Consider the following 25,295-nt stretch of genomic DNA (forward strand, 5'->3'; position numbering starts at 1 on the left):
AAAAGTTTCTAAAAATGAAATCAATAAGGCCAATTTCCGTGGTATTTACAAAACAGATGGGTGGTTTTTTTTCCGTTGACGATTGATATTAGGTTACATCCATGCAGCTCTTATCCTAGGTGTTTCAAAAAAGCTCCTGACATATGAGATACATTACACCATATAAACCCAGGCTTGTCATGCTTGGCTTGCATTTTCCGCATCAAACATACAGTAAAACATTCCCACCGGACTCGCACCTTTCTCCCTGACTTTTATTTGTTTAAATACCGAGGTCACATCGATAGTTGTGACATCTGCTGTGAGGATGCTGTGGCAGGAGCCCTCATGATGGTTATTACTGGCTAAGTGAGACAGGAAGCTTATTCTACTATAGTAAAAAAAAAAAAAAAATAAGGTAATAAAGTTTTTCCAACTTTATTTTTGACTGTTTCTCATTAGGGGTGGGGGAAAAAATCGATACAGCATAGTATCGCAATATTTTCCGTGGCAATACTGTATCGATACACAGACGCAAAGTATCGATCTTTTATTATATATGTGTTGGTCTGCTTGACAATCCCATTTTGCAGCAATACAATTGAAATGAGTTTTCTTTTGGGGACATAATTTGAAATTTGGAAAAATTTGAAGTTGGAAAAAAGGTAATAAATTGCAATATATCGCAGAGTATTGCAATATCTTTAAAATCGCAATAATATTGTATCATGACATAAGTATCGTGATGATATCGTATCGTGAGGCCTGTGGTCATTCCCACCCCTATTTCTCATATTGTACTGAGTACACATTTGCCATCACAGGGTAAGGCAAGTCAATCCGGACCCAGCCCATGACATTATTATTATTAAGTGTTTTCCATTTTGAAATACATTTTTTATTGATCAATAAATTATTAGGGACGTTGAATGTACAAGAAGGAAATTGGCAAATAAACATCCAAAAATAGTAAAAAAAATAAAAATAAAAAAAATAAAAAAAATCAACAAAAACGCCCTTACTTTTACTGCTAGAAGCTGGAAAAAAAGTTAAATTCCATGTAACGGTTCCCAAATCGGTACAAAAGCTGACTAGGGAAACTGAGTACTCAACTTGAATGTTTGTTGCTTAAAAGTTAAAAGTGAGTTGATGATATATATATTTATTGCCAATCGTTCCGGAGCCCTAACCTTTGAGGGATAGGTTTGAGAACCCCTGCGCTAAAGGCCAAACTTGTACCATTTCGAAGAGTGCAATTTAGCCCTAGAGTATTTATGTCCAATATTGTCCAATGGGGTACACATTTGCTCCCAAAGGGTACAAACTGTAAGAGAACAAATATGTACCAGCACCTATTGAAATCTTTGTATTTGTATTATCAGAATCTATATTCTTTCAGGGTTTATTTTCTTCCCAACTTTCAACTCCTCACCCCCGACCCCCCTCCCCCTAGTTGTCTAAAAGAATGAGCACACAGTGATGATTGGCTAATCGCACTAACCTTGTGCATTAATGACCCCTCTCCCACTGCTTTTTAATCTATTGTTGATTTTATTCCTTTTCTCTTAACTTCATATTTCATTACAAGTGACTTTGGTTTTATCATGTCAGTTGTTTTGTATTAAATTTAGTATTAATGTGCGCTATGCACCTTCTATTTCTTCAACGTTGTTTACCTGTATTGAGGCAGATCTTAACCCATCTGCCTTGAAACAAAAGCACTTTGGGCCACTGACTTGACTTGTAGTTTAAAATCAGTATCGTGTTGTTGTGGGAGTGACAGAGAGATGATGAAATATGCAGCACAAAGATTGATCCAAGTTCTAGTTAATTACGGCACAAATACAGCCTAAAATTGTTCATAAAGATCCAAAATGTATTGTTATTTTGAATTATCGGGGATTGGGAACCACTGCTCTAACAGATTCAATTTGACATGAAACAAGGACTTTGAGGTTTAGATGCTGGCTTTCAGCTTTTTAACGGTCAGTACACCCAGAAAAGCTCCTACCTTCTCGCTTATGATAGTGGCATCTAGCCATGCAGATAGGTTGGCATTAATTTGTCCAGTTTTTTTCAGATATCTGTCTCTGATATCTCTGCCTTCACCACAATAAATTAGGGAAACACTTCACATCAGATAAATGGTGTAGGTATTGCAGTGCTTTTTATATATAGCCCCCGAGGGTAAAAAGGGCGACAAGCATAATGTGGATGAATATAGATGTAAACAGCCCCAACCACCCTGTCTTAATACTTTCAGACTGCTCTGTAACTAAATGAGCTATGACGCTGGGTAATTTTTGGGTGCAAATGAGCGACACGTCTTGCTTTGCTTTTTCAGCCTGGATATTCCTCACTCAGGACATTATTTTAGAGCATTAATGTCTTTCTGAGGTCAGATCAATCAACAATTCTGGCAGCTAAGCAGAGCGATCAGTCGTATTTACTAAAGCAGCTGCCTTTCCTACATGTGCTCTTTATTATAGAAAGACATGAACATAAAGGGGTGGGGAGTGTTTTAAAGTTGAGGCTGCTTCGGACAGTTAGCACCAATCATCTACTGTATACGCATGACTTTTTTAGCATTAGCGTTACCCTCTCCCATTGATTGCTACGGTCAGAGTGGAGTTTAAAATTACAGCTGCTCTGCCTTGCACAGCCATAACAGCTTCGCGGAAAATGTCAAAATAATGGTCCCTTTATGCTACATTCAATTTGAAGCGGTGACATGCACAAAACTGGCATTTTTCAATGTTATTCAGCCAAATCTCTTTTTGTTCCAGAATTCCTGCTTCCTAGCAGTCTGGAATAATCAAATCCACCCACCGGTGCAGACACTTGGCAGAGTCTACACACAGTGAAGATTTCACTGTGAGCTGAAATTGCCAAAAACAGCCCCTCTGGCCTTCTCACTACCATTTAAAGCATACGGCCTTCATGACTATAAGTGTCTCGCTCTGCTTCTTGTTTTATGTCAGATCTGAGGGGCAATTTTCTGTCTTGGAGACTGACTGAACTGCAGGGGCCTTGCTCATACATGAGGTAAGGCAGGGAAACAGCAGCTGGAGAGCCGCAGCCCAACAGCAGCCGTTGAGGAACAGCCAGATAACCTCAGGTTGTAAACAGCAGTGGCCTGCGCTCCAGGAGCAAGACAGCTTATCAAGCCAGGGTCAGCATAAGGTCTGAACACCCGGGCCTCCTCATCTCAGCACGGCACTGGATGAGATGAGATGGCAGGCGCTGTGCTGGCAAAAAAACTGTGTTCGTACTCGTAGATCTCAGAGCCAGATGAAGAAAGCAAAACAAATGACTGCAGAGCGACAGCACAAGAGAATCAGGGAATCTGAAATATAGATATACGTCCTTTAGAGGGAATGTACTTTCTATTGCTCAGTGGCACGGCCTTTCATATTTGTCGCCTTTTCACCAAGTGACACAGAAAAGTAAATGTAATATTCCAGCGGCTTTGCACGGAAACCAACAGAGCTAAATATAACAGTGAAATCCCATGGACACACAAACAGCCCAAACCTCATCAAAACACTTCAGAAAATAGACAGGGTTTTTATAGATGCAGAACTTTATGAAGTCACTGTCAAATATTTCACTGCGTGTCGTGACAGTTTGCAGGTGGCAGCCATTCGTGTGTTTCAGAGTCTCCGTACTGCCTGACTAAGCAAACAAATCGGCATTGCCGCTGTCCTCAGAGAGCTGACCAGGAGTGCAACAATGCATCATTGTGCTACTTTTTCCACACTTGTAAAACCCCTGGAAGTAGGCATCTGGCTTTGCAGTGTTGCAATATGTGAGATCTTCAGGGATCGGGTTTGGAATAATTTTGCTGCATCTGCTTGCGCTCCCTTACTGAGTCACCAGGCCTGAAGCCAGAATATCTAATGCTCAGGACTGGAGAAGGTCAGTATACTGACTTCATGAAGAGGGCACGGTTCCATGTTTAACTTAAAAAAATGTGCAGACTGGAAGGTGTGTGATGCAACCAACCTAACTATAACAATGGTTTCTTGACCTGAGAGTCATTTATCCTCCAAAACAACAGTTTAGTCAGGTTTGCAAACCTAACAAAAACTGATTCTGTATTCCCATAAAACTAAAAATAGCCAATAATTGTTTTGCAAAAGCACCTTTTAAGTTATTTTTAAGACTTTCTTCTCACTTGTTAAACCAAAATAATCCAATAGTCCAGCTGCTGGTAAAATTAGGGTTTTAACCGTAAAATCCAGCATCCAGTTCCCAGAAAAAGTTACTCAGCCCTCTCAGGTGTGAGCTTGCCTTCCTCCTGTAATATGATTCAAGCCGTCACCGATGAAGAGGATAAGATCAAAGCCTGCAGAGACATTAGTGTGCTAGGGATTGACTAGATAGCTTCTCTGTTTGCGGTGCATTGTTTGGGAGCGCAGCAGAGTGATAAAGCCATACAAGTGTGCGTATAGAGAGATGGGGAGGAGGGTTTCTTCTCTCTTTGCCTCCATTACTTAAGAACACATTCCCACATAATCCCTCGCTGTCATTGTGTGGGGATTACTGGTTTAAATGGAATAGGGTGGATTAGTCCAGATCTGAGGTGAGACCTTCCTCTGGAATGACATCATTGTCCACTTCCATTTGGTCAGGAAAATGTAGGTGGCTTGATTGGTTGTCTGTGTATTCAGGAAGCAACTTGAAATGGTTGATATAGAGAGCTATACGTGACTGGAAATGTAGTCGACTGTTCACGTCAGAAGAAACTTAAAAGGGTCAGTTCACCCAATAGATGAAAAAAACACTTTCTCACTTTTTTTAATCGATGGTACCTAGACATGCAGGTGGTTTTGGTTTTATTTGTGCTTTATTTGAGACATCCATCTCTGAGACGATGGTGTTTTAAGCCCCCAACGTCTCCTTCCAGACAACGCTGAGACCGTTGACTTCAAGGCACCTAACCCTAACCTTAACCCTAACCCTAACCATTGCCTAATCCTAGTTCCTTCCAGGTAGCGCTGCCTGGAAGGAGATGTTGGGGGCTTAAAACACAGATAAACGTAAAATCCTATTCTGGTTAAACTTTAAACACTCTGGTGCCCCTCCGACCCCCTCCCTAAAATGGACACCTGCACCTCATCCCACCCCCAGATCTGTTGTTTTTCCTCTGTCCTGCGGTCCAGTGGACGTACCTTGACTGGGGTTTGTACCCCGCTCCCCCGGTTTTGGAGAAACAGAGCTGCCTCTACACTACCAACCCAACTGCCCACTACTCAATAGGAGCCCATTCAACCCCCTCAGACTTCCATCTACCTTCAATAGGCCAGTGCCATAGAATTATAACCCTTAACCACTAACTCTAACCCTACCCCAACCCTAACCCTAATCATTGCCTAATCCTAGTGCCTTCCAGGCAGCGCTGCCTGGAAGGAGATGTTGGGGGCTTAAAACACCGATAAACATAAAATCAAGGATTACTTTCATTGCATTTTGGGTGTTTTATTCAATTTCATAGCAATAGCACAAAAAGTTCAGTATCCTGACTAAACTTTGACGTACCAGTCTGTGATCCACTCAACATCCTCTGATCTTAACTATTAGTCAATAATAATTCATGATTTCTGCTTTGTTTCAACGTAGTTCAAAGTAGGTTTAGCACCGAATAAAGCAAAGGACAGCAAGTTCATTGTCGACAGGAAGACAACACAAGGGTTAAATTGAGTTCTACAGGATGAACCGGCCAAAGGTTTCTGTCCATGTTTCTTTTGTGGTATCGACCAAGTCATTAACCAGACTATACACATAAACAATCCACACCTCGCCTTTTTTATGTACTCCTTACTGCATAAACTAAAGATTGAGAAATATGGAGATGAGGTAAGATTTATGTTCTGTCTCCCCAGTAGCCGCAGTCCTGCCGGGACCGTTTGCTGCTCTAGTGAACCTTGTGATTATGAGCGTTTCACAGGGCCAAACTGAGAACTTATGACAAAGCTTGAAGGATCCAGAGCCAAGGAAATGAGAGCGATCTGGGGTCGAGGTGAGGCCGCTGCTCGGGACAGCAGCAGGAGAAAAGGAGATTGCTTTTGGTCCTTCATTTAGAGCGCGGGGGATGACAGATAAGCATCCACACGCCTCATTTCAATACAGAGCAGGATATCACCATGTGGTGAAATAGAAGAGAAGGAGGCATGCCGCTGATTAGGAAATAGCTCCGAGGCCTTGACTCATAAGCTCAGCGGAGCAAAGCTCCTCCATATTTGACACTAAACAGTGCATCATTAATGTCTTCTGGCACTGCTGGCAAACGCCTCTGTGCTGCTAAGGAAAGCATTTCAAACATTAAGTCAGAGATGAGTCTGTCAACAGGATGGAATTTGAGATAAGTATCTCATTTACCTTGCATTCGTTTCAAATCAGAAAGACGACTAGGCAACAATAACCACCAAGGCACTTTGTGTAATTGGCCCGGAAACAAAGTATTTTATCCATCAGCCAACCACAGCGAAGGATAGGTTTAAAAATCCACCAGCTATGTTTGAAGGTTTCAAGTAGAGTTGAAACTGATGATGTTTTTGTCCAATTATTAATCATTTTGTCTATAAATTGTAACAAAATAGTGAAAAAATGGGAAATATGGAAAATAACTTCCAGGCCACATTGTTTAACTTCTAGTGTTGTTCCATTAACACTCAACCCCCCCCCAATATTCAATAAACAATTATATGGAACAGAGAAAAGCAGCGAAATCTCCCATTTGAAAAGTGACAAATGAGAAGAGAGAAGAAAACCCCACAAGTGATAGGTGTTTATCCAAAAAGTGGTAGTTAGCACTAAACATCTTATCAGCTGTGGCCTAAATTGAAGAGTATTTGGCTGATGTCGGCTGGTGGTAGTTTCCCACCCTGCTTATTGGAAGACATGCAGGCACTGGCGGTTTGCATATTTACTACTCTACTCTTTATCTAGGGAACACAGATAAGATGTGCATACAAAAGCCTGTGCAAAAGGATTTACACACACTTTCAGCTTTCCAGCAAAACAAAAAAAACGAACTCCTGGGCTAATCATTAACTCAATGGATTCAAAACTAAACATCGACATTGAGTGGATGTGAAATCATGTAGAAAACCGTCCAGGAAATGCCTGCAGACATGAACAAGCTCACGTTGACCCGATGCTACTGAGGAGGACTGAATGTTGTAATAAAGTTGCTGCAATTCATGTGTGACAGTTTTTATCTTCTACGAAATCATTGTGAAATCTGTTATTCTGAATGGTGATCATTAGTAAAACGTTGATAGAAGATTAATGATCCGTTACAGCACAAATCAAACTGTGGTTTGTCACGGTTGCCACAGCTTTTAAAGGGTGACCTTTAGCATCACACCATTAGTGGGCATTCACTAGGTCTGGGCGATATATCGATATTATATCGATATTGTGATACAAGATTAGATGTCGTCTTAGAATTTGGATACCGTAATATGGTATAAGTGTTGTCTTTTCCTGGTTTTAAAGGCTGCATTACAGTAAAGTGATGTCATTTTCTGAACTTACCAGACTGTTCTAGCGGTTTTATATTTGCCTTTACCCACTTCATTATATCCACATCACTGATGAGTATTTGTCAAAAATATCATTGTGAAAATATTTTGTGAAAGCACCAATAGTCAACACTACAGTATCGATATCGAGGTGTTTTGTCCAAAATATCGTGATATTTGATTTTCTCCATATCGCCCAGCTCTAGCATTCACACCAAGAAAAGTGATCTGGCGATTGGGTGGTGCGGCGACGTCCTGTTGTGTTGTTGTTGTGCACAATTAGACCTTATATTTCGACGTTTACGACTGCACTTGAAGACAGCTTATTTCACAGGGGGAAAAAACAGACGAGTGAGACATAGCGAGTGCTTTGTTGTTGCAGGAAACATTCAGCTATTACACAAACTCCCGGGCAGATCAGGGCTTGCATTTAGTTTTTTACCCTCATAGTGTTTTAAAACTTTCTTGTGGCAGCGATAGAGGCAGTGATGTTTCCTGTTTACTGTATAGGAATCTCACACCGCCTCAAACCATATAGCTCAAAGCACACTGACAAGTCTGATCACCGGTTACATGATTGGCCACCGCAGCATGCCCGCTGTGGTTTTTTTAGTGTCCCCTCTGCGGCACGGAACGCAGCCTTAAACTGAATAATAAGGGCGTGAATCTTCACTGGTCTCACTGTTCGATTATGATTATCCCGTCAAAGATTGGAAACGATTCAATATCACGATGCATCACAATGGGTCACCTCCTCAGTATTGGTATATATTGCTACACATGGTTTTCATCAACAAATTCAAGCAGTCAGATATATATATATATATATATATGAACTCCCCTTTTTATTATTAGGCAATCATTAGTCTCGCTTTGCCAGACCCTCCTCCAAAGCACGCTGAAGGAGGGTCTGGCTACTCCACATAGCATTCGGGGATGGGAGGAAAACGTGCTCTGGTTTAATGGCATTTCTTTAAACCAATCACAATCGTCACAGGCGGTGCTAAACTCTGCACAGAGCCGCTGTAAAATAGTCGTGCGAGAGAAAACTCAGATTGGACAGATAGTCCAGCTAGCTGTCTCAATTTACAATGCACAGATCTGAGGAGCAGTTAACCATAGTCCTCATAAATCCACCGAATTTAAAATTCAAACACAAAGAAAGCGGAAGAAAATGGAAAATACATGCATCCGGCGGAATTTCCTGCAGCACCAGAGCAATCCCAGAAGTGGAACGCTAAGGATATAGACTAGACAATCATCGACTGTGGTCCGTCACTGCGTCGCCATGCATCGATGCAATGAATTATTTCAACACCCCTACTGAATAAAGTAAGTGTTTTTTTTCCTGATGTGCTGTGCAGCTGGATGTGGGTGCTCACGCACAGGTACCTGTCTGGACACGGCTGCCAGGTGACGCAGCTACCCACAGGAGGGTGGAGGGATGGGGGCACACAGCTGCCAGCTTTCACTGAAAACATATCGCCATATGGCCAGTGAGTGTGCCGGGGTCAAAGGCTGTTTTCCATGAGGCTATTACAAATAAACCGCAGCTCGCACCGGCCTGAACCGTTCTGATACGGCTAATTGTTGCACTGAAGCTGCCATCTACTGTATTTTTATTCCTGACTTATTTTATTTACTCCTTTTGTTGCTAAAACTCTTTACTGAAACCTGAAATAAACACAGAAATTAATATTTTAGGGCTGCAACTAACGATTATTTTCATTATTGGTTGATTATTTTCTCTAATTAATTAATCGTTTGATTTGTAAATTGTCAGATCAATAAATTGTCAGATCAATAAAGATTGAAAGGGTTAGGGGATAAGAAAAATAAATATGTTTAGATTAATATATGGAAGATTAAAAAAGTCAGCAAATATTCACATTTGAGTAGCTGGAAATTTTCGATATCATTTTCAGTCAGTCGATGGACTTATACATTCATTTTCTAATTGTTTCAGCTCTAAAATATTTAAAACTATCCAAGCATTACATTTGCTATTTGCTGCTTTTACAGATTTAATGGCAGCTAATCTGACACTTAACATATATTTGACTTAATATATCTGTGTATATGTATATGTTCATGTAGGTCTATATGTATGTATGTATGTATGTATGTATGTACGTACAGTATGTATACATATATATTTCTTATTTATTTATATTTATTTACTTATTTATAGAGTTTATGACACCTCTGTTGTATTTTATTTCATTGTTTTTGGTTGTGTTCTTGGGTTTTATATGCCGTTTTATGGAAAGTACTTTGTAACCTTGTTAAGAAAAGTGCTATAGAAATAGTTTAAATTATTATTTTAAAAAAGCTCCAAAAATATAGCTTGATCCATCCACAAACTGTCTAACTCTGCTGTGTTTGTGTACATACCACGTGAAGATCTGTGTAAAAGTGTGTTATGAGATAGAAGCAAGCTACTGAAACCCAGCCGATCCAATCTCACTACAAACACACACACGCATTTGTCTTCTTTATCAAAACGGAGGCTTACGAGGAGTAAAAAAGACAGGACAGGACAGGAACATAGTATTTTCATTCTTTTGTTGGTTCCCGTATGCTGCTGCTGGAGACCTGCTGTCCTCGCCTAAAGAAACTCGAAGTCGGCTAACACTTACATGACTTTGTCGACTAATCGATTAGTTGATTTAATTGACGGATCTGTAAAACTGCACAAAGAACCATGCGAAAACACCCCTTTAAAGCTTTAGTGCGTAACTTTTTTTTATATAAATGAACCTTAACATTCAAGCCATTGCCAAATTAGTTGCTACAAAGCTAATTAAGACTATCAGCAGAAACTTAAGTGAAGATAATTACGTCTTCCGAAGAGTCCATCATATTTTTTTAAATCCTCCATGTCCTCCTCGGCTACTAGCAACTGCTTGGAGGAGGGTTGAGGGCTGTGCGCGGTCACGGAAGGCTTGTATCATGTGGATGTGCCGACAGTTTTGTTGTCATTACTTAGAATTCCTCATGGGGGCGACAGAAACTATAGCTTTAAATCTTGCATTTACCAAATATTTGCTCATAGGTTTCTTGGAAATAAGTCATTCTGAATTAAAAAGCATAAAAAAATGACTAATCAGATCACTAATAAGAAATCTTGAGACCACAATGCTCAATTAATCAACTAATCGACTACGAGGGGGCAGCCCTACTACACAACTGAAAAAATAGATTCATATTTTCTGGGTTTCTAAATGTTTTTGAAAAGTCAAGTTCATACGGGACACATTTTGAGTTTTCTCTCCGATTCAAATGTTAAATTATCTACTTTAATTACTACATTTTGTAATCATGTTTCTCTATACTGTAAATCTATGTCTCTGTACATGGAGCACCGACTGCACATCTTTATGTCCTGGAAGTGAAATGAAAAACAGTTTGAAATCTTAATCCACTGTGGAGAGTTGAAAAATTCAAGAAATGCACTTTCTGGCTGCCAATAGTAGAAAATGTTTATTCTGTATTTTATCATGCAAGTTCCAACTGTCTTGTCTTGTAGTACAGTCCTTTAGGACAAAATGTCAAAGATCATAGGACTACACCAACATAAAAGGTGACATCTGATTATTCAACTTCTCTTCATCTACTTATCTTTTCTGGGTTGTAATATCTGCTGTGCAGCATCTAAAAAATACGTCAGAATATTACTTCTAGATGGAATGTCGATGTTATGTGTTCCAGCCCCATGAGAGTCTACTGTTCTGTCTGTTTCATGCAGAGGGAGAGTTCAAGTGAACAAATACCAGTTTAGTGATGGCATGAGCAGGCTTGGGCATGTGGGGCCAAAATCCACAGCAGAACCCATTGAATCAGCAGCATTACTGAGAGTTTCACCGTATTAAGTCTATCTATTGTCAGGCTGCTGCAGGTCTCATTATCTGTCACTGGAAAACTACAATGAATGCATGAAATATAATTTTTTTTAACCAAGTCAAAACTGGAGCCTTCTTTCTTTCTTTCTTTCTTTCTTTCTTTCTTTCTTTCTTTCTTTCTTTCTTTCTTTCTTTCTTTCATGTCTCTCAAGTCACCATTTTTGTAGTCTAGCATTGCCAGACCTTCCTCCACAGCACTGCGAAGGAGGTTCTGACTAGTCCACACAGCATTCCATACTTAATACTCCACTAGACCTCAATCAAGTTCACAGCTGTGGCTTTCACAGATGTTTAACACAACTAAACTCCATAAGTTGTTTAAGAGTTGCATATGCATGCAGTGCATCTTGTCATTAATGCTGTATAAAGCTTTTATTGTCCTGGTAAGGCCCTACAACAGGCAAAACATCTGCTGCATGCTCCTCCTACATTCTGTTACTCAGTGCTAAATGCTAATTTCTTATGTGCAAATAAAATGAAATCCCATTTTATCTAGTGACCAAACAACTGACTGGCAAAGCCAAATATATCTTGGAAGTCCCATAACTGCATCTTTATTGTATTTCATAATCAGAAATTATTAGGAATTCCTTAACAGAATAACATAAAATCAATGGCATCTGTGGCTGCTTGTTTAAAGCTTGTTCATTAAAACAGGCGGGCTAATTAAAATGACTGTCGGTCAAAAGCGTCTCCCAGCTGGAATTATATTACACACACTATAATCAATCAGGCCGAAGATTCAATTTAAAAGCAATCAGCATTTGGTGGGTTTTTCTGGAATCAATGGTAATCCGATGATAATTTTGACCCGTGGCTGATCTTTATTTTTAGTCTCAAATGTTCCTGCTCCCTCAATAGACTTATGGGAACGGGTGCCAGGCGACGCGTGTTGGGTACGCTCCAGATCCCTGCCATGGCTCTGCACACTACATTACCCAGAAAAATGGCCGTACTCTTACTCTTACATTTGATACTGTCAGGCAACAGCTCATTCTGGGGGTCGGATCAATAGTTTAAAGAGCGCTTTTGGTATGAGAGGTGGAAAGCTACTAAAAAATAAGAATATTTGTTCAAGAATAAATCGGTTAATCACATTAAATTGTTACTTGACTCAGGTTAAGTTTTGGCATCCATGCTTGGAAAATAATAAAAGTATCACACTGCCTCATTAAGTACTCAAATTTCTTACCGTGTTTACCAAGATTAGTGATTATTCATTTCCATGTGGCCTTTGTAAATAACAGAATGGACTCTAACTCTAACAACTGAGGCCTTTTTGATAGGAACTCTTGTGTATGTGCCTCTGCCTCCACAAATACAGATTCAATTGAAAATATTTGAAAAATAAACTGCACCTAGAAATGTAGCATAATTAAATTTTTACTAAAGCACAGGAATCAGTAGTCATACTTAACGTCTCATGCTAAGAATAGCAATTGTGTCTCCAGTTTCTTCGTGAAAGTGAAGACAGAAATGGCCCCGCAGAAACAATAAGAACAGCAGATTTGATCCATCACGAGACAGCCATAGAGAGAGCCACTCATCATGACAACATTTATCATATCTTGCTGCCTAAACTGGAGTTAAGAGGCCCGTCTTAGCTGACAACCACCACTTAAAAACTTCAAACATGCTCTTACGCTGGGCTTTCGCCCTCATCCAGATCCAGATCCTTATTGGGAGATTTCCACCACAAATACACAGTTTGGTGGAGCAAACGACAAAAATAACCTCCTGTGTGCTTACTATAAGTATGCCCCCTCCAAGCGTTTACACCTTTTATGAGTTTATGGCCGCGCGTATCTCTCCCAATCCTCATGATAACCGAACCTGCCATATGCCACTGAATACAAGTCATAAATCTATTAAGCAGTGCTATGATTAGATCATTTAACTTTACAACACAAGCATCAGATGGACAGTTGTTCAATGGGCTTTTGTCGTTACAGCTTGTTTCTTAACCTGGCAGCTGAAGACAAGAGGATACACGCAAGACTGTCAGCAATAAAATAGAACTTGGAAAACGGCTTAGCACTGAGTTAAAAGCTCTTTTGGCTGCGCGATTCAGCACTTGACCTGCTGCGTCTGCGCGTTTGGAAGAAATTTGAAACAGCAGATTCTTTTGCCATTTGTCTCTGATGAGTCCTGCAGAGAAAAAAAACATGACTGTTCTAGTTTTTGGGTTGGGGGTGCTAAAAAAGGTATCATTGGTTGAGGACAGTGCAGCTGCAAAAAAATAAAGTCAGCATAGTTTAAATTAAAGTTTTTTGCAGACATAGTAAAGCGACGCAGAGTCAGAATTAGAAACGGAAGGATTCTATGATAATTATACAGCACAGATATGCTCTTTTGCAAAACTTATGTCATACCTCACTCCAACCCGGTAATCAAGTGAGTCAAGAGGAAAGAATGTCTAATAATGGAATAGCACAATCTCTCTCGGAGTGATCAAAACAACAGTTTTCATACCGCCAGTCACTGTCAAGGAGGTGGCAGCAGACAATCACTGTTTGGGGTTTTCAGGTTTTTTTTTCAGATTTTCCCAGCATTTGTCTCTTTGTACAACTCTTGTTAAAGAGTTTGAAGCCGGAGCAGTTTGAAGCGTTAGTTGTTTGATTTGTAACAGGATGATTTTTGCTTTGATCCCGTGAACAGGAGCTCAACAACAGGCTCTGTGAGTAATCAGTTCACAGCTGAAGGCTGTCTCTGACTTTTGGACATTCACTGTTAAGCATTACATCACACAAACCCTTTCACATCTGTTTACCAAAGACGCCAGGAGACAGACGATCTGCCTGAAGGTCGTCAAAATGTTGAACTATTTTTAACTTTTTTTCTAAATCACGCTCCGTGACAAAAGTGCCCAAATTGCAGCACTCCAGCTTCCCCAGCAGTAGGGCTGGGTACCCAATTCAATACTTTTTAGGCACCGACTGCATTGCCTCTATAGTATCCAGTATCTAAAAACGCCTCGTCATTCAATACCAAATTTAAATACCTAAGGAGTAAATCTCATCGGTCGGTAAGCCAATAACCATACAGCATGCTTGGGACTCGGTATCTGCAGATATTCAATATTAAAAATAAAAATAATAATCGGATCAGGATCATCCCTCAGGACATCCCTAACTGAAATATGTTGAATTAAAAAAGGTTTCTCTTGAGCTTTGTCACTGAGTGAATACTCATACAAGATGCGATGCCTTAGAAAGTCAATGAAAGATCATAGGACATGATTACCCATGAAAACATCAACCCAGATAAAAAGGCTCTTTGGTGTTACTGATGCGACTTCCACTTTCCCACAGGTGCTGGTAACAGGTGGGGGTGGAGGGGAGTGGGGAAGAGGCCTCGCCAGTGTGGCCGGCTGCCCCAGCGGGTCAGGGGATCATCTTCCGCCCAGCTGCTGATGCCCTGTTATCCCCGAGCCATTCATCACGGCTCGCTGAGAGTCAGATATGCGCTGCCCCCTAAACCACCCCCAGCTCCCAGCATTCCTCACTTTCCCCTGTGGATCTCCGCCACTGATAGCTGTCATGGATTGTACCAAAGAACTTCTAATATATCAAGAAGTTCCACTCCCTCGTTACTTCCGGCTTCTGAACTGGTTGCAGTTCCACCAGAGTTCCATATAGGGGGCGCTCACAGGCCCCATGCAGAATGAATGGGACTCTATGGAGCTATACCCCTCAAAATCCACTTTTCTCAGGATATAATTTTTTGTCTGGTAATTTGAATGTTGCATTCGAAAGGGGAGGCTAAGAAAATGCACACTACTTGGTGTTAGATTTTTTTAAAGTCGCTTTTTGGTTCTAAAAAGCCTTTTAAAATGTTAATGACGTCATACACATATACGGCCGGAGATACTGCTTTACGGCAAGCTCTGAGTCGCTTCCTTTGTTCTCTCGAGGCATCGACAACACAGCTGATAGGTAAGGCTCTCCATGTTAATACACGTGCTAGAAAGAGGTTTGCTGATGTTTTAAAGACCACACGCCGAAATATTCACTCTGACATTCAGGCTCTGCTTCGGATGCCGTCAAGCTGGATCTCCGATCGTAATCAGACCTTCACTGACCAATCAGCATTCATTAGCAGAATGCTAGCGTGTTATGGGCAATAACGACTCACACTGTAAGAAATCAAAAGGACATAAGTACTCGTTTCGACCTATAACCCATGTTGAACTTGCAAAAACTACAATCAAATCTGAGGTTTCTCAACGACAATCAGGCGAAAGAGACAAATGTAGCCGTCTAGCTCCATAGAGTCCCATTCATTCTGCACTGGACCGCGATCACCCCCAGTGGAACTCTGGTGGAACTGCAAACAAATTCGGTACAATGGGGCTGAATAGGGAGTGGAACGGCTTTCCGTAGACCGGCTTTGATTGTACTGATGTACCCAAACACCCACCCACCATGTATTTGCAAAGCTGGTTTGAATCCGTTTTAAGAACATTTATGTCTGTCTGTCTGTCTGATCTCTTCACTGCAGCCTGTGTCTTTCAGATCACTACATACAGCACTGAACCTAAAGGACTGTGTATATAGCTCCCTAGCTACAAATCATACTTTACACTTTTGCCAACCAATTTGCAATGCAAAAGTTTTAGATTTATATTATCTTTCCACCCAGCCATTGGTTTCCATTTTGTTTTGTGTAGTATGAAAATCAATTTGTAGGCTCTTCAAATTTACTTGAGTTGTATAATCCATCCAGTTTATTTTGTGTGTGTATGTGGTGCTCTAGTAGTACATCCAGGTAGATGCACCAGTGCCTACATTAGAAGACAGGTCATGCCATTCCAGTTATGGACATGTAGTGGAGGTAAATCACCAAGAAATGAAGCAATGCACCAGGAAAAAAGAAGGGAAGAAGAAGAAAACTAGCCAACATAGACAGGTATATAAACAATAAGGGTTTTAAAATATTCAAAAAAATGGCTCTGCACATGTTTTATGACTGCGGAAATGCATTCACCATTTGTTAGGCTTCAAGGATACACACAATGGGGATTAGGACTGAAGTGTGTTACAAAAGAAAACATAGGGTGCATTTAATGCAGACTTGCTGTTCATCATGCAACTTCAAATTCCAAGAGTCTGTTGATTTTCATACCATACAAAATGAACATAAACACATAGAAGCCCTGTTTTCATAACGATAAGCTGTGATGTAAAGTGGGCACACACACACACACACACACACACACACAAACACACACACACACACACCACACACACACACACACACACACACACACACACACACACACACACACACACACACACACACACACACACACACACACACACACACACACACACACACACACACGCCTTCTTCAGGAGTGTGCTGGGTGCCATTACTCCTGTATGTGTTTGCCCTTTGACAACAAAGGATATAAATCATATGACATATCCAGGAGACTAAGGTAATCCACTGCCTGACTGATGCTTAGGTTCAGTAAAGAGGAAGTCAGAGAGGGTTTCAGCGCCAGTAAACATATTGACAGAACCCTTGGCCGGGTGGTCAGCAGTTAACTTCGTGTCATTATTGATCAGGTGATTCAACCAATTGATTGAGTCAATGTTGATGGATTGGAGGTGAGTGACTACAGGCAAGGTAACAACTGGCTTGCAGCAGCACAGGGAGGGGGGACGTTTTCTTCAGTGTGAGGCTAAAACTCAAGATTATTTCCATTGTTGATTAATCTGTTGATTATTTTCTCGATTCAGTGTTTACTTGATGTCTGTTTTTGTCCACAACTCAAAGATATCCACTTTACTGTTATAGAGGAGTACAAAAACTAGAAAATATTCACATTTAAGAAGCTATAATCAGAAAATGTAGACCTTTTTCCGTAAAAGAGTTTCTCAAACCGATTAATCGGTTATCAAAGCAGTTGGTGAATAATTTGAATGGTTGACAACTAATCGATTAACCTTTGCAGCTCTACTTCATTAAAATGCACATGAATTAAAGCAGTGCCTAGGAGGTAAAGTGCTGACTTTCAGCTTTAATTTGAGGGTGATTACATCCACATCAGATGACAAGTTAAGGAACTGTTGCCATATTTATACATAGTTATCCAGTTTTACAGGCCAAAATGTATGGGACAAATTGAAATGAACTTAAATTAAACCACCATATTTCATCATCAGATTTTCACATCCTTTTTAAATAACTGTCTGAAGTCTCCAACCCAAATACATTAGCAGACACTTGGTATCTCCCCTTGTGATGCTCTGCCAGACCTGGAATCAATCGTCCTTTTGCACGTTTAACTGGCTTTTGACCCAGCCAGTTATCAGTCAAGATTTCCACTGGTCTTTTCTGTACGTTTGTGATCATTGTCCTGATACCTGGCTAAGAGTCCTACACTGTTCTTCAAATATGGTTGTAAAAAGCCTCAAATTAAAACAGAGAGTCTGCCCTTTAACCCCATCATCATGGTTTCATTTCAAATCCAATGTGCTGCTGTACAGAGCCAAAATTTCGAAAAATGTTCCACTTTCTGGTAATCAATCAACAGGCACATAAGGACCTTTAAAACGGCTTCAACACACTATCGTCAGGGATTTGTTTCTCCACATGTCGCTATTATGCAGACCTGCGTGTATGCTCTTAACCAGAGGGGTCAGAGGTCAGGGGACAAGTCAGGAGGAGGTCATGCTTAGTGTCTTGCTCAAGGGCACTTGAACACAAGGACACAAGGACAGAGGTCCAGTAGACTTCAGTACTCTGGCTGCCTGAACCTGAGACCACCCAGTTACTGAGACACTCTCTCTCCAGCCAGCAGGACAACCTGCCTGCAGGGAATAAACAGCCAGGGCCTATAACTCTCAAAGATAAAAACCAAGCACCGTGCATGTACAACAGATGACTGATAGAGGCTTATTTTATGTGTCTGAAAGACATCGTAAAACCGCATCCTGATGATGCTCTGCTCATCTGCAAAGGGAGCGACGTAAATGTCTGATATACAGTTGTTGAGCAAAGCATTTAGCAATTTACAGCAAGTGACTTGGACATCGAGACAGACCGTACCAAATGCACTGTAAACAAATAAAAAAAAAGTAACCTACCAAGTTTGTGCAGGCTGCACACTTATAACGAACGTAAGGAGAAATCAGACATAAAAAGTAGCCATTGTTGAGGTTGTCATAACACATAACTGCAGCCGCTCCAATTTCTTCGAAGAATTTGGTAAAAACTTAACTTGAGGAAAGAAGACAACTGCAGGACAAATGTCTTCTTTCCATCTTGCTTTGGATTTAAATATTCATTGTGCTTTTCTGACAGTTGAGGAAAGAGCAACATTTCCATTTTCCCTTTCAGAAAATACAAATGCAAAGTAGGAGTTCTACAACGGCTACCCATGCACAGTAAGCCCCACCCCTTCCCTGCTCTTACCACATTGTAGCAGGACTTCTGCTCTGATCCAGTGAAGTGATACGGGTCTACTGTGTTGCACCTCTGCATGTACATCTTAAACATGTTGTTGATGTGTTTCAGGGTTATGACGCAGACGGCTGAGTTAGGGGTCGGCTCCGGAGAGTTCGGCTTCCCCCGGGCAAAGGCGGCGAACAGGACGTCATCACCTTCCTCCACTTTCAGCTGCTTCTGCAGCTCAACGTCATTGCCCACTTTGGTGACGTGGGCAGCCTGGAGGATGTTGAATACCTTCACATCTTCCGTGGAGCGGCGGCGCCTTTTATCGGTGCTGATGCATTCGAGGGGCATCTCCACGTAACGGCGGATCATGGGGTCCGAGGAGCACATACGGACTATGCGGGTGTGGTAGGCCTGGGAGTCCCTGTTCACCCGCTGCACTGTGAGGAAGTAAGTGAAAGGTCCACTGTGGAAGGAGTAAACGTATCGCAGGTAGTAGTTTCCGCGTAGAGACGGAATTAAGTCCATGTACGAGCGGCTGGAGAAGAAAGTGAAGCCGTTCTGGCTCGTCTTCATCTTCCGAAGGGAAATGGTGTGAGGATGTGTCGCACTGCCCGATGTGTTTCCCATGCCTGGGATCTCAGAGTTCCCGACGAAAAATGTGATGACGTTGCTTTCCACATTGAGCACCTGAGAGCCGGAAGGGCTGACCACAACATCTGAGTCGCTGGGTTGACCCCTGTGTTGCCTCACCCTGTCAGCAAAGCAGTAGACCTGCTCGTCTACGGTTTTCGGGCCAGTGTCGTCGTCCAGGACGTGGCGGCGGCAAACACCATTGTCTGCCGAGCCGCAGCTGTACAACCCCTTGTCGTAAATGTTCTCCACCACCAAAGCGATGTTGTGGTTGTCCACCCTGCCGCCGCCGCTGCTTGCGCTGGACAGTTTCTGGCCGCAGGTCTCGTTGGGAAGCAGCGGCCCCGTGCGGTACTCTGACAGCTTTGTGAGGTTCGGAGACAGGGCGTAGATTCTGTTCACAGCTCCGACGTAGATGATCCCGTCAAGCGTCACCATGTTCTGGATGGGGAAGTCTGCAGTGAACGTCGGGAGCTCGTAGTTGACGGAGAGGTTCAGTTTGTTGGTCACGGGTGATTTATCACACTGGAACTGCACACTGGGGCACAAGGCCCACAGCAGCATGACGGCATGGAGCGAGCGGAGATTCATCCTGTTCCAGAAATAAGAGACATGAGAAATGAGTTGGTGAAACATTCCTGCTGGAACACAGAGAACTCAAAACATCAATCAAATAAATATCTCTGAATAGGTGGCCTCAATTGTCCGGAGTGTGAATGTGTGGAAAAAGGGCGCAGTCTGTGCTGAATAGGGACCACTGAGGAGAAAATAGATGGACATCGAAATCCCTTTTGAGACTCATAAATGGATCTGTGTCAGGGTATAAAACCAGGATTTACTCACTTCACCACGAGCAGTGAAACCATTCATACTGAAGTGACTGAAGGCTTTATGGTGACACAATGCTTCAATACCAGCCTCCTAATCCTCCGTGCTCCTACGTCTGACTCCACTGACCCTAGACAAACCAGCAGCGGGACCTGGGTGAGCACTTCTGCGGTGCTCAGCTCCGTTCCCAAGTGACCACAGCGAGAGGCAAAGCAGTGAATCACCCAGAGAGCAGCCCGCGCTCTGCAGGGTGACGCGACCACGGGCCTAAGTTTAGACAGCAAGGGGCCCGAGGGAGTGGACATAAACTCAATTAAAACAAAAGAGGCTGGAGGGAGAAGGCAAGGGGGACCAATCCTGCAAAATGATAAATAACCCCAGCAACTAAATGGTAATCCACTGGGAGATGCTTTTAGTGGAGGGAGGGCGGTAGGGAGGGGGTAGGGTGGGTGAGCAACACCAGAGAATTTGCAAAAGGTGCATTTGCATGCCCCCTAAATCTGCATGTGGTTTTAACAGATGTAAACCAAAAACAAGGCAATAACTTCCAGCACAGTGGGTTTGGCTTTTGCATGTATATCCGCAGTGTTGCATAAATTCACTGAGATCCCCTGTGTGCACATTTTGGACTGATTTATGACTGATGTCTCACTGTTATAGCAACTCATTTGTATTTAGAGTGAGTCTGAAGGCTCAGTTTTATATTCTCACAGTGTTATGTAGAGATAGACAGACCTAACAGGTGCTTATTGGCAAACTCCTATGAAGGTCTAAAGCAAATACCATTACTGGCAAGTGCCAAAGACATAATATAAGAGACTGAGGCAACACGGTACGAGGACAAAGGGGCTATAGACTTTTTAGTAATAAAAAGGAGTATACATTTAGAACCCAAAACACACATTATAGAATATTACGCAGTAGTAGAGTCCGTTTTTTGTTATTAAGGATATGGTGAGCTGAGTATCTTCTTGTTTTGGTCTACAATTATAAGTAATAGTGGGCATATTATTACGCACCTGCACCAAACACAATACATGGACCTACTCATCGCACGGCTGTGTTTTCAAAGGACAAAAGGCGGTGGGAAACAGTGAAAATGTTTTCAGTTGGAGAGGAAAGTGACTCATGGTGAAAGGTCTCAGAAAACAGAAATGGGAAGCTGGTGAAATTATGTTAGGAGCCGGAAAAAAAAAAAAAAACATTTCAAAGGCTGTGATATCCAGAAGAGGAGGAGGAGAAGAACGAGAGGGTTGGGAGTTTCAGGGTCTCTGCGTTTTTACGCATGGAACTACAGTTTGAGTGAAATGAAAAAAAAAAAGAGCAAGTCAAGAAACTGTGAGAACATTTGCAGATAATAAACTCACCTGTTAGCGAGCAACAGTGTTATAAGTTCCCTTGATTCAATTCATATTCCGCTGGTGTCTTCAAGAGCGGGACTTCTTTGACTTTCTCATCAAGTCCAAAGTGATCGCTGTGGAATCTTTCTTCGCTTCTCCGTAAATAAAAGTCCCAGAAAAAAAAAAATAGTCCGATGCTTTTTAACCCCCTCAATCTGACCTTGCCTGTTTTCCAAGTAGTTCAACTCTAGTTCGAAACCTGTGAGTCTCAACACTGACTGACTGCATCCAGCAGAAACACGCTGCTGCTGCTGCTGCTGCTGCTCCTACCGCTCTCACATCAGCTCCTCTCGTGGCGCGTAAAAGCTCCGCCTCTTTCTCTCCAAAACTCTGTGACGCGTCCAGGTGCTGCTGTATGATACTGCTGCGGCTTCTCGCTCTGTGGAGTTCAGGTGAGACCAAACACAGACCCACACAGCTAGGATAGCTGAGCAAACAGTAAATTATGAGCTCTAGTTAGTGGTAATCATGTGGCACAGAAACACCAATTACAACAAAACCAGTTTTTCCAAAGACGTCCCAGGTTCTGCTTTTTAATGTATCACTTAATGCCAAAATGTTTGTGTGTAATGCCCTCAAAGAACTCAAATTACTTTGATGTATCTCTTTTCTGTAGTTTGATAGCACATGCTATGTACTAAAGTACTATATTTTAGGTGTAAAATTCCTAATTACCTAAAAAAAAAAAAAAAACTTGGTTTGGAGGGATTTATTCAGCAGATCTGAATATTACTGAACTAGACTCTGAAGTAGGGGCTTTAAACCATTAATAAAGCATCTTTTACAGCACAACATGCCCTGGCTGACCATTTAAACTCCATCAATGTTCAAAATTCAACAAAATCCCCCAAATAAGTTGCATAGTCTACACAAAGGAATGACTTTCTTTCTTCTCCAACTTCCACCTGACTCTCCTCCAGCAGCCCTATGAGTCAGACTACTGGTTGTCATGTTAAAACGGCTCACTCAGCCATACATAATGAGCTAAGTTATAAAGACTTAACCAACTCTGAGTGTGTGTGTGTGTGTGTGTGTCTCAGCTCATGAATCAACAGTGGCCGGCACAAAAAATTCCTTTGTCCCACTTCCTGAAAAGGAGGGCAATAGGAACGAAGAACTGGAAACCCTGATAACAGAGTGTGGACGGAGAATGAATAGGTACAGAGATTCCGAGGAGCAGCACAACAGCTGTTTGCGCTCACTTTCTGACAGACGCAGTGACATGTGAGGGTTTAATGAGACAGACATCCAGGGGACGAGTGTGTTCAAGTGGGGTGATGAGTGATGTGATGGAATCGGTCACATCTTCTCTGTATAACTAGACAGATCACTCTGTATGTGGATGAAATAAGGGTTTCAGCGAGCTAGTGTCATTACAGAGTGGCAGTTTCCTCTCTTCTCCCCCCTTTTTTCCCCCTGTTTTTAATGATAGAACGGCTCAACTGGTTTTACATGTCTGCCACATTCATTCTTAGAATTGAAACATAGAGATGGACACCCCCCCCTCCTCTCCCCCTCAATTCATCTACCTTGTTCTACTGTCAGCTCCCTGATTTCCCAGAGGAAAACACTGTAACCTCTGACAAAACACCAGAGAGCCCTCAAACTGTCACTGTACATCATCAACCTTTTCTTTTTTCATCTCAAAGCACCATTGAAGATGAAGCTTCATTTATTTTTTAACAACGGTGGTGAGCAACACAAAAATACAAACTTTGAGTAAACAAACCAGAAAGACAGAGGAAATGTCAGAAAAAAACAAAGATCTGAATTTATGAAAATAAGTGCTTACAGAAGGAATAGTTGGGACATTTATTCACTTTCCTGCCAAAAGTTAGATTACTTACGCTTGGTGTAAAGACTGAAAACAGGTCAAAACAAGCTGCCAGCACCTTTTAACATGTTGTATCTTGTTTGTTTAATCTGCACAAAAAACTGAAGAGTCAAACAACAACTCATGGTTTTACGAGGGGATGGGGGTTATGTGTAGGACAAATGGGTTTCCACGATGCAATGGCTTTTTAAGAGTCTTGTTGTTAACGTGATGTTTCCCAGACAATCAGTGGAGACTCCAGGCATACGCATATTTTTCCAAATGTTGAATTATTCCTATGGGGCTCATGGACTAACTAAGCTAATAATTAGGATCAAACAGAAGCTCAGAAATTGTAGAAGCTGTTTTATGCAACCACTTTGTCTAAAAATGACACAAAACCTCTGCTGTATCTCTCTTTCACCTGAAGCTCAATCTTCTTTTACTTCTTAGAGATGAGCAAGAAGTAAGAAGTAACACACTCCCTCACTCTTTGTAGTCTGTTTTTTTTCCAGAGGAACTGTGTTTTGCCTTACCTCGGGGCAGTTCTGACACAGTTGCCAAGGGGTGTGTCTGACACAGGGTGTGTGCATGTGTGTGTGTGTGTGTGTGTGTGTCTGACTGTATACCCGACGGGTGTGTCTGTGTGGCTCCTGTTGTGGTAAACTCCATTTTGGCTCAGGCCCCATGTCTTGGCGGGGAGAAGAAGAAGAAGAAGAAGAAGAAGAAGAAGAAGAAGAAGAAGAAGAAGAAGAAGAAGAAGAAAGGAAAAAGTTGGTTGGGTTGTGAACCTCACACAACCCTAAAAGTATGACATGTGCTGCAGGAATGATCTGAATCCTGCAACCACAGCACCTGCAGCACAATAACTATGCCTATTTCCTGTGCATGTTTTGCACATAGCTGACATAAAAAAACATCAAGAAGTAATTTATGTGAGTGTGAAGTGGCATTAAATTGCACAGCGCACCCAAATTACAAACAAGGACACTGTTACTGGAAATGCATGTTCTTGTTGATTTAAAAAAAAAAAAATGTAAATGGATGAACTGGAACAATAACTGTGAGCCGGGTGTTATCGCCCTACATCTGTCGCCAACATCCACATCCCTGCAGCCATGTTCCAAAATCTGCTGGAAAGCCTGAAACAAGAAGAGCAGATAGCAGTGGCTGCCTGTGGCTTTGGAATGAGATATACAACAATCTCATAGGGGTTTGTAAGGTTCAGTGTCCACATACTTTTGACCATGTAGTGTATCTCCAAACCTGGGCCATTAAAACCAAAACTATCTGCATTACTAAATACCAGTGTTTTTTATTTTATTTTATTTTTATAATTTGGCTGAACTGACCCTTTAAATCCCACCACAACAGCAGGAATCTGATTCATTATGGCGCCATCTGCTGGTGCACTAGGTGAACAGGCATTTCCTTGGTCTCTGGAGACATGAGGGGAGCTTCAGGTCAGGCTAATTTCCAGGTATTATCAGGGAGGAGCAGGGCTGCACTCAGTCTTGATTTTCCCATTTCTGTCAACCCTAAAACTAGTCCAACAGAGGTTATTTATCACCTGCAGGGTCAATACAGACCCTGGTTAACTGCTGACCGGGACAGTAAACTCTGATTGATGCTCATGACCCATCAGAGGCCCTCGCAGCTTCATTCTGTGGATGGACTCTTTACCTTCTTTCAGCTCGCTATGGGCAGCGCGGTGATTAAGTGTGCGCTTCATCACTCAGCGGTGTATCTCCATAGACAGGCTTCTTCAGCAGGTTCACTTCAGTTCATGAGAGATATAACGACAGAGCTT

The 25,295-nt window shown here is 41.8% G+C and overlaps 1 protein-coding gene across 1 annotated transcript in view; it reads right to left on the reverse strand.

Moving 5' to 3' along the window:
- Positions 1–21,900, reverse strand: part of met (MET proto-oncogene, receptor tyrosine kinase) — a 93,958-nt gene extending 72,058 nt beyond the window's left edge. The window contains 5 exon segments of the mRNA XM_039808860.1: positions 18,833–20,036; positions 21,640–21,679; positions 21,682–21,796; positions 21,798–21,867; positions 21,869–21,900. Of these exon segments, the coding sequence (XP_039664794.1) occupies positions 18,833–20,036; positions 21,640–21,679; positions 21,682–21,796; positions 21,798–21,867; positions 21,869–21,900 (1,461 nt within the window).
- Between the last annotated feature and the right edge of the window lie 3,395 nt (positions 21,901–25,295).

Source organism: Perca fluviatilis, chromosome 8, assembly GCF_010015445.1.
Source record: "Perca fluviatilis chromosome 8, GENO_Pfluv_1.0, whole genome shotgun sequence".
NCBI lineage: Eukaryota > Metazoa > Chordata > Actinopteri > Perciformes > Percidae > Perca > Perca fluviatilis.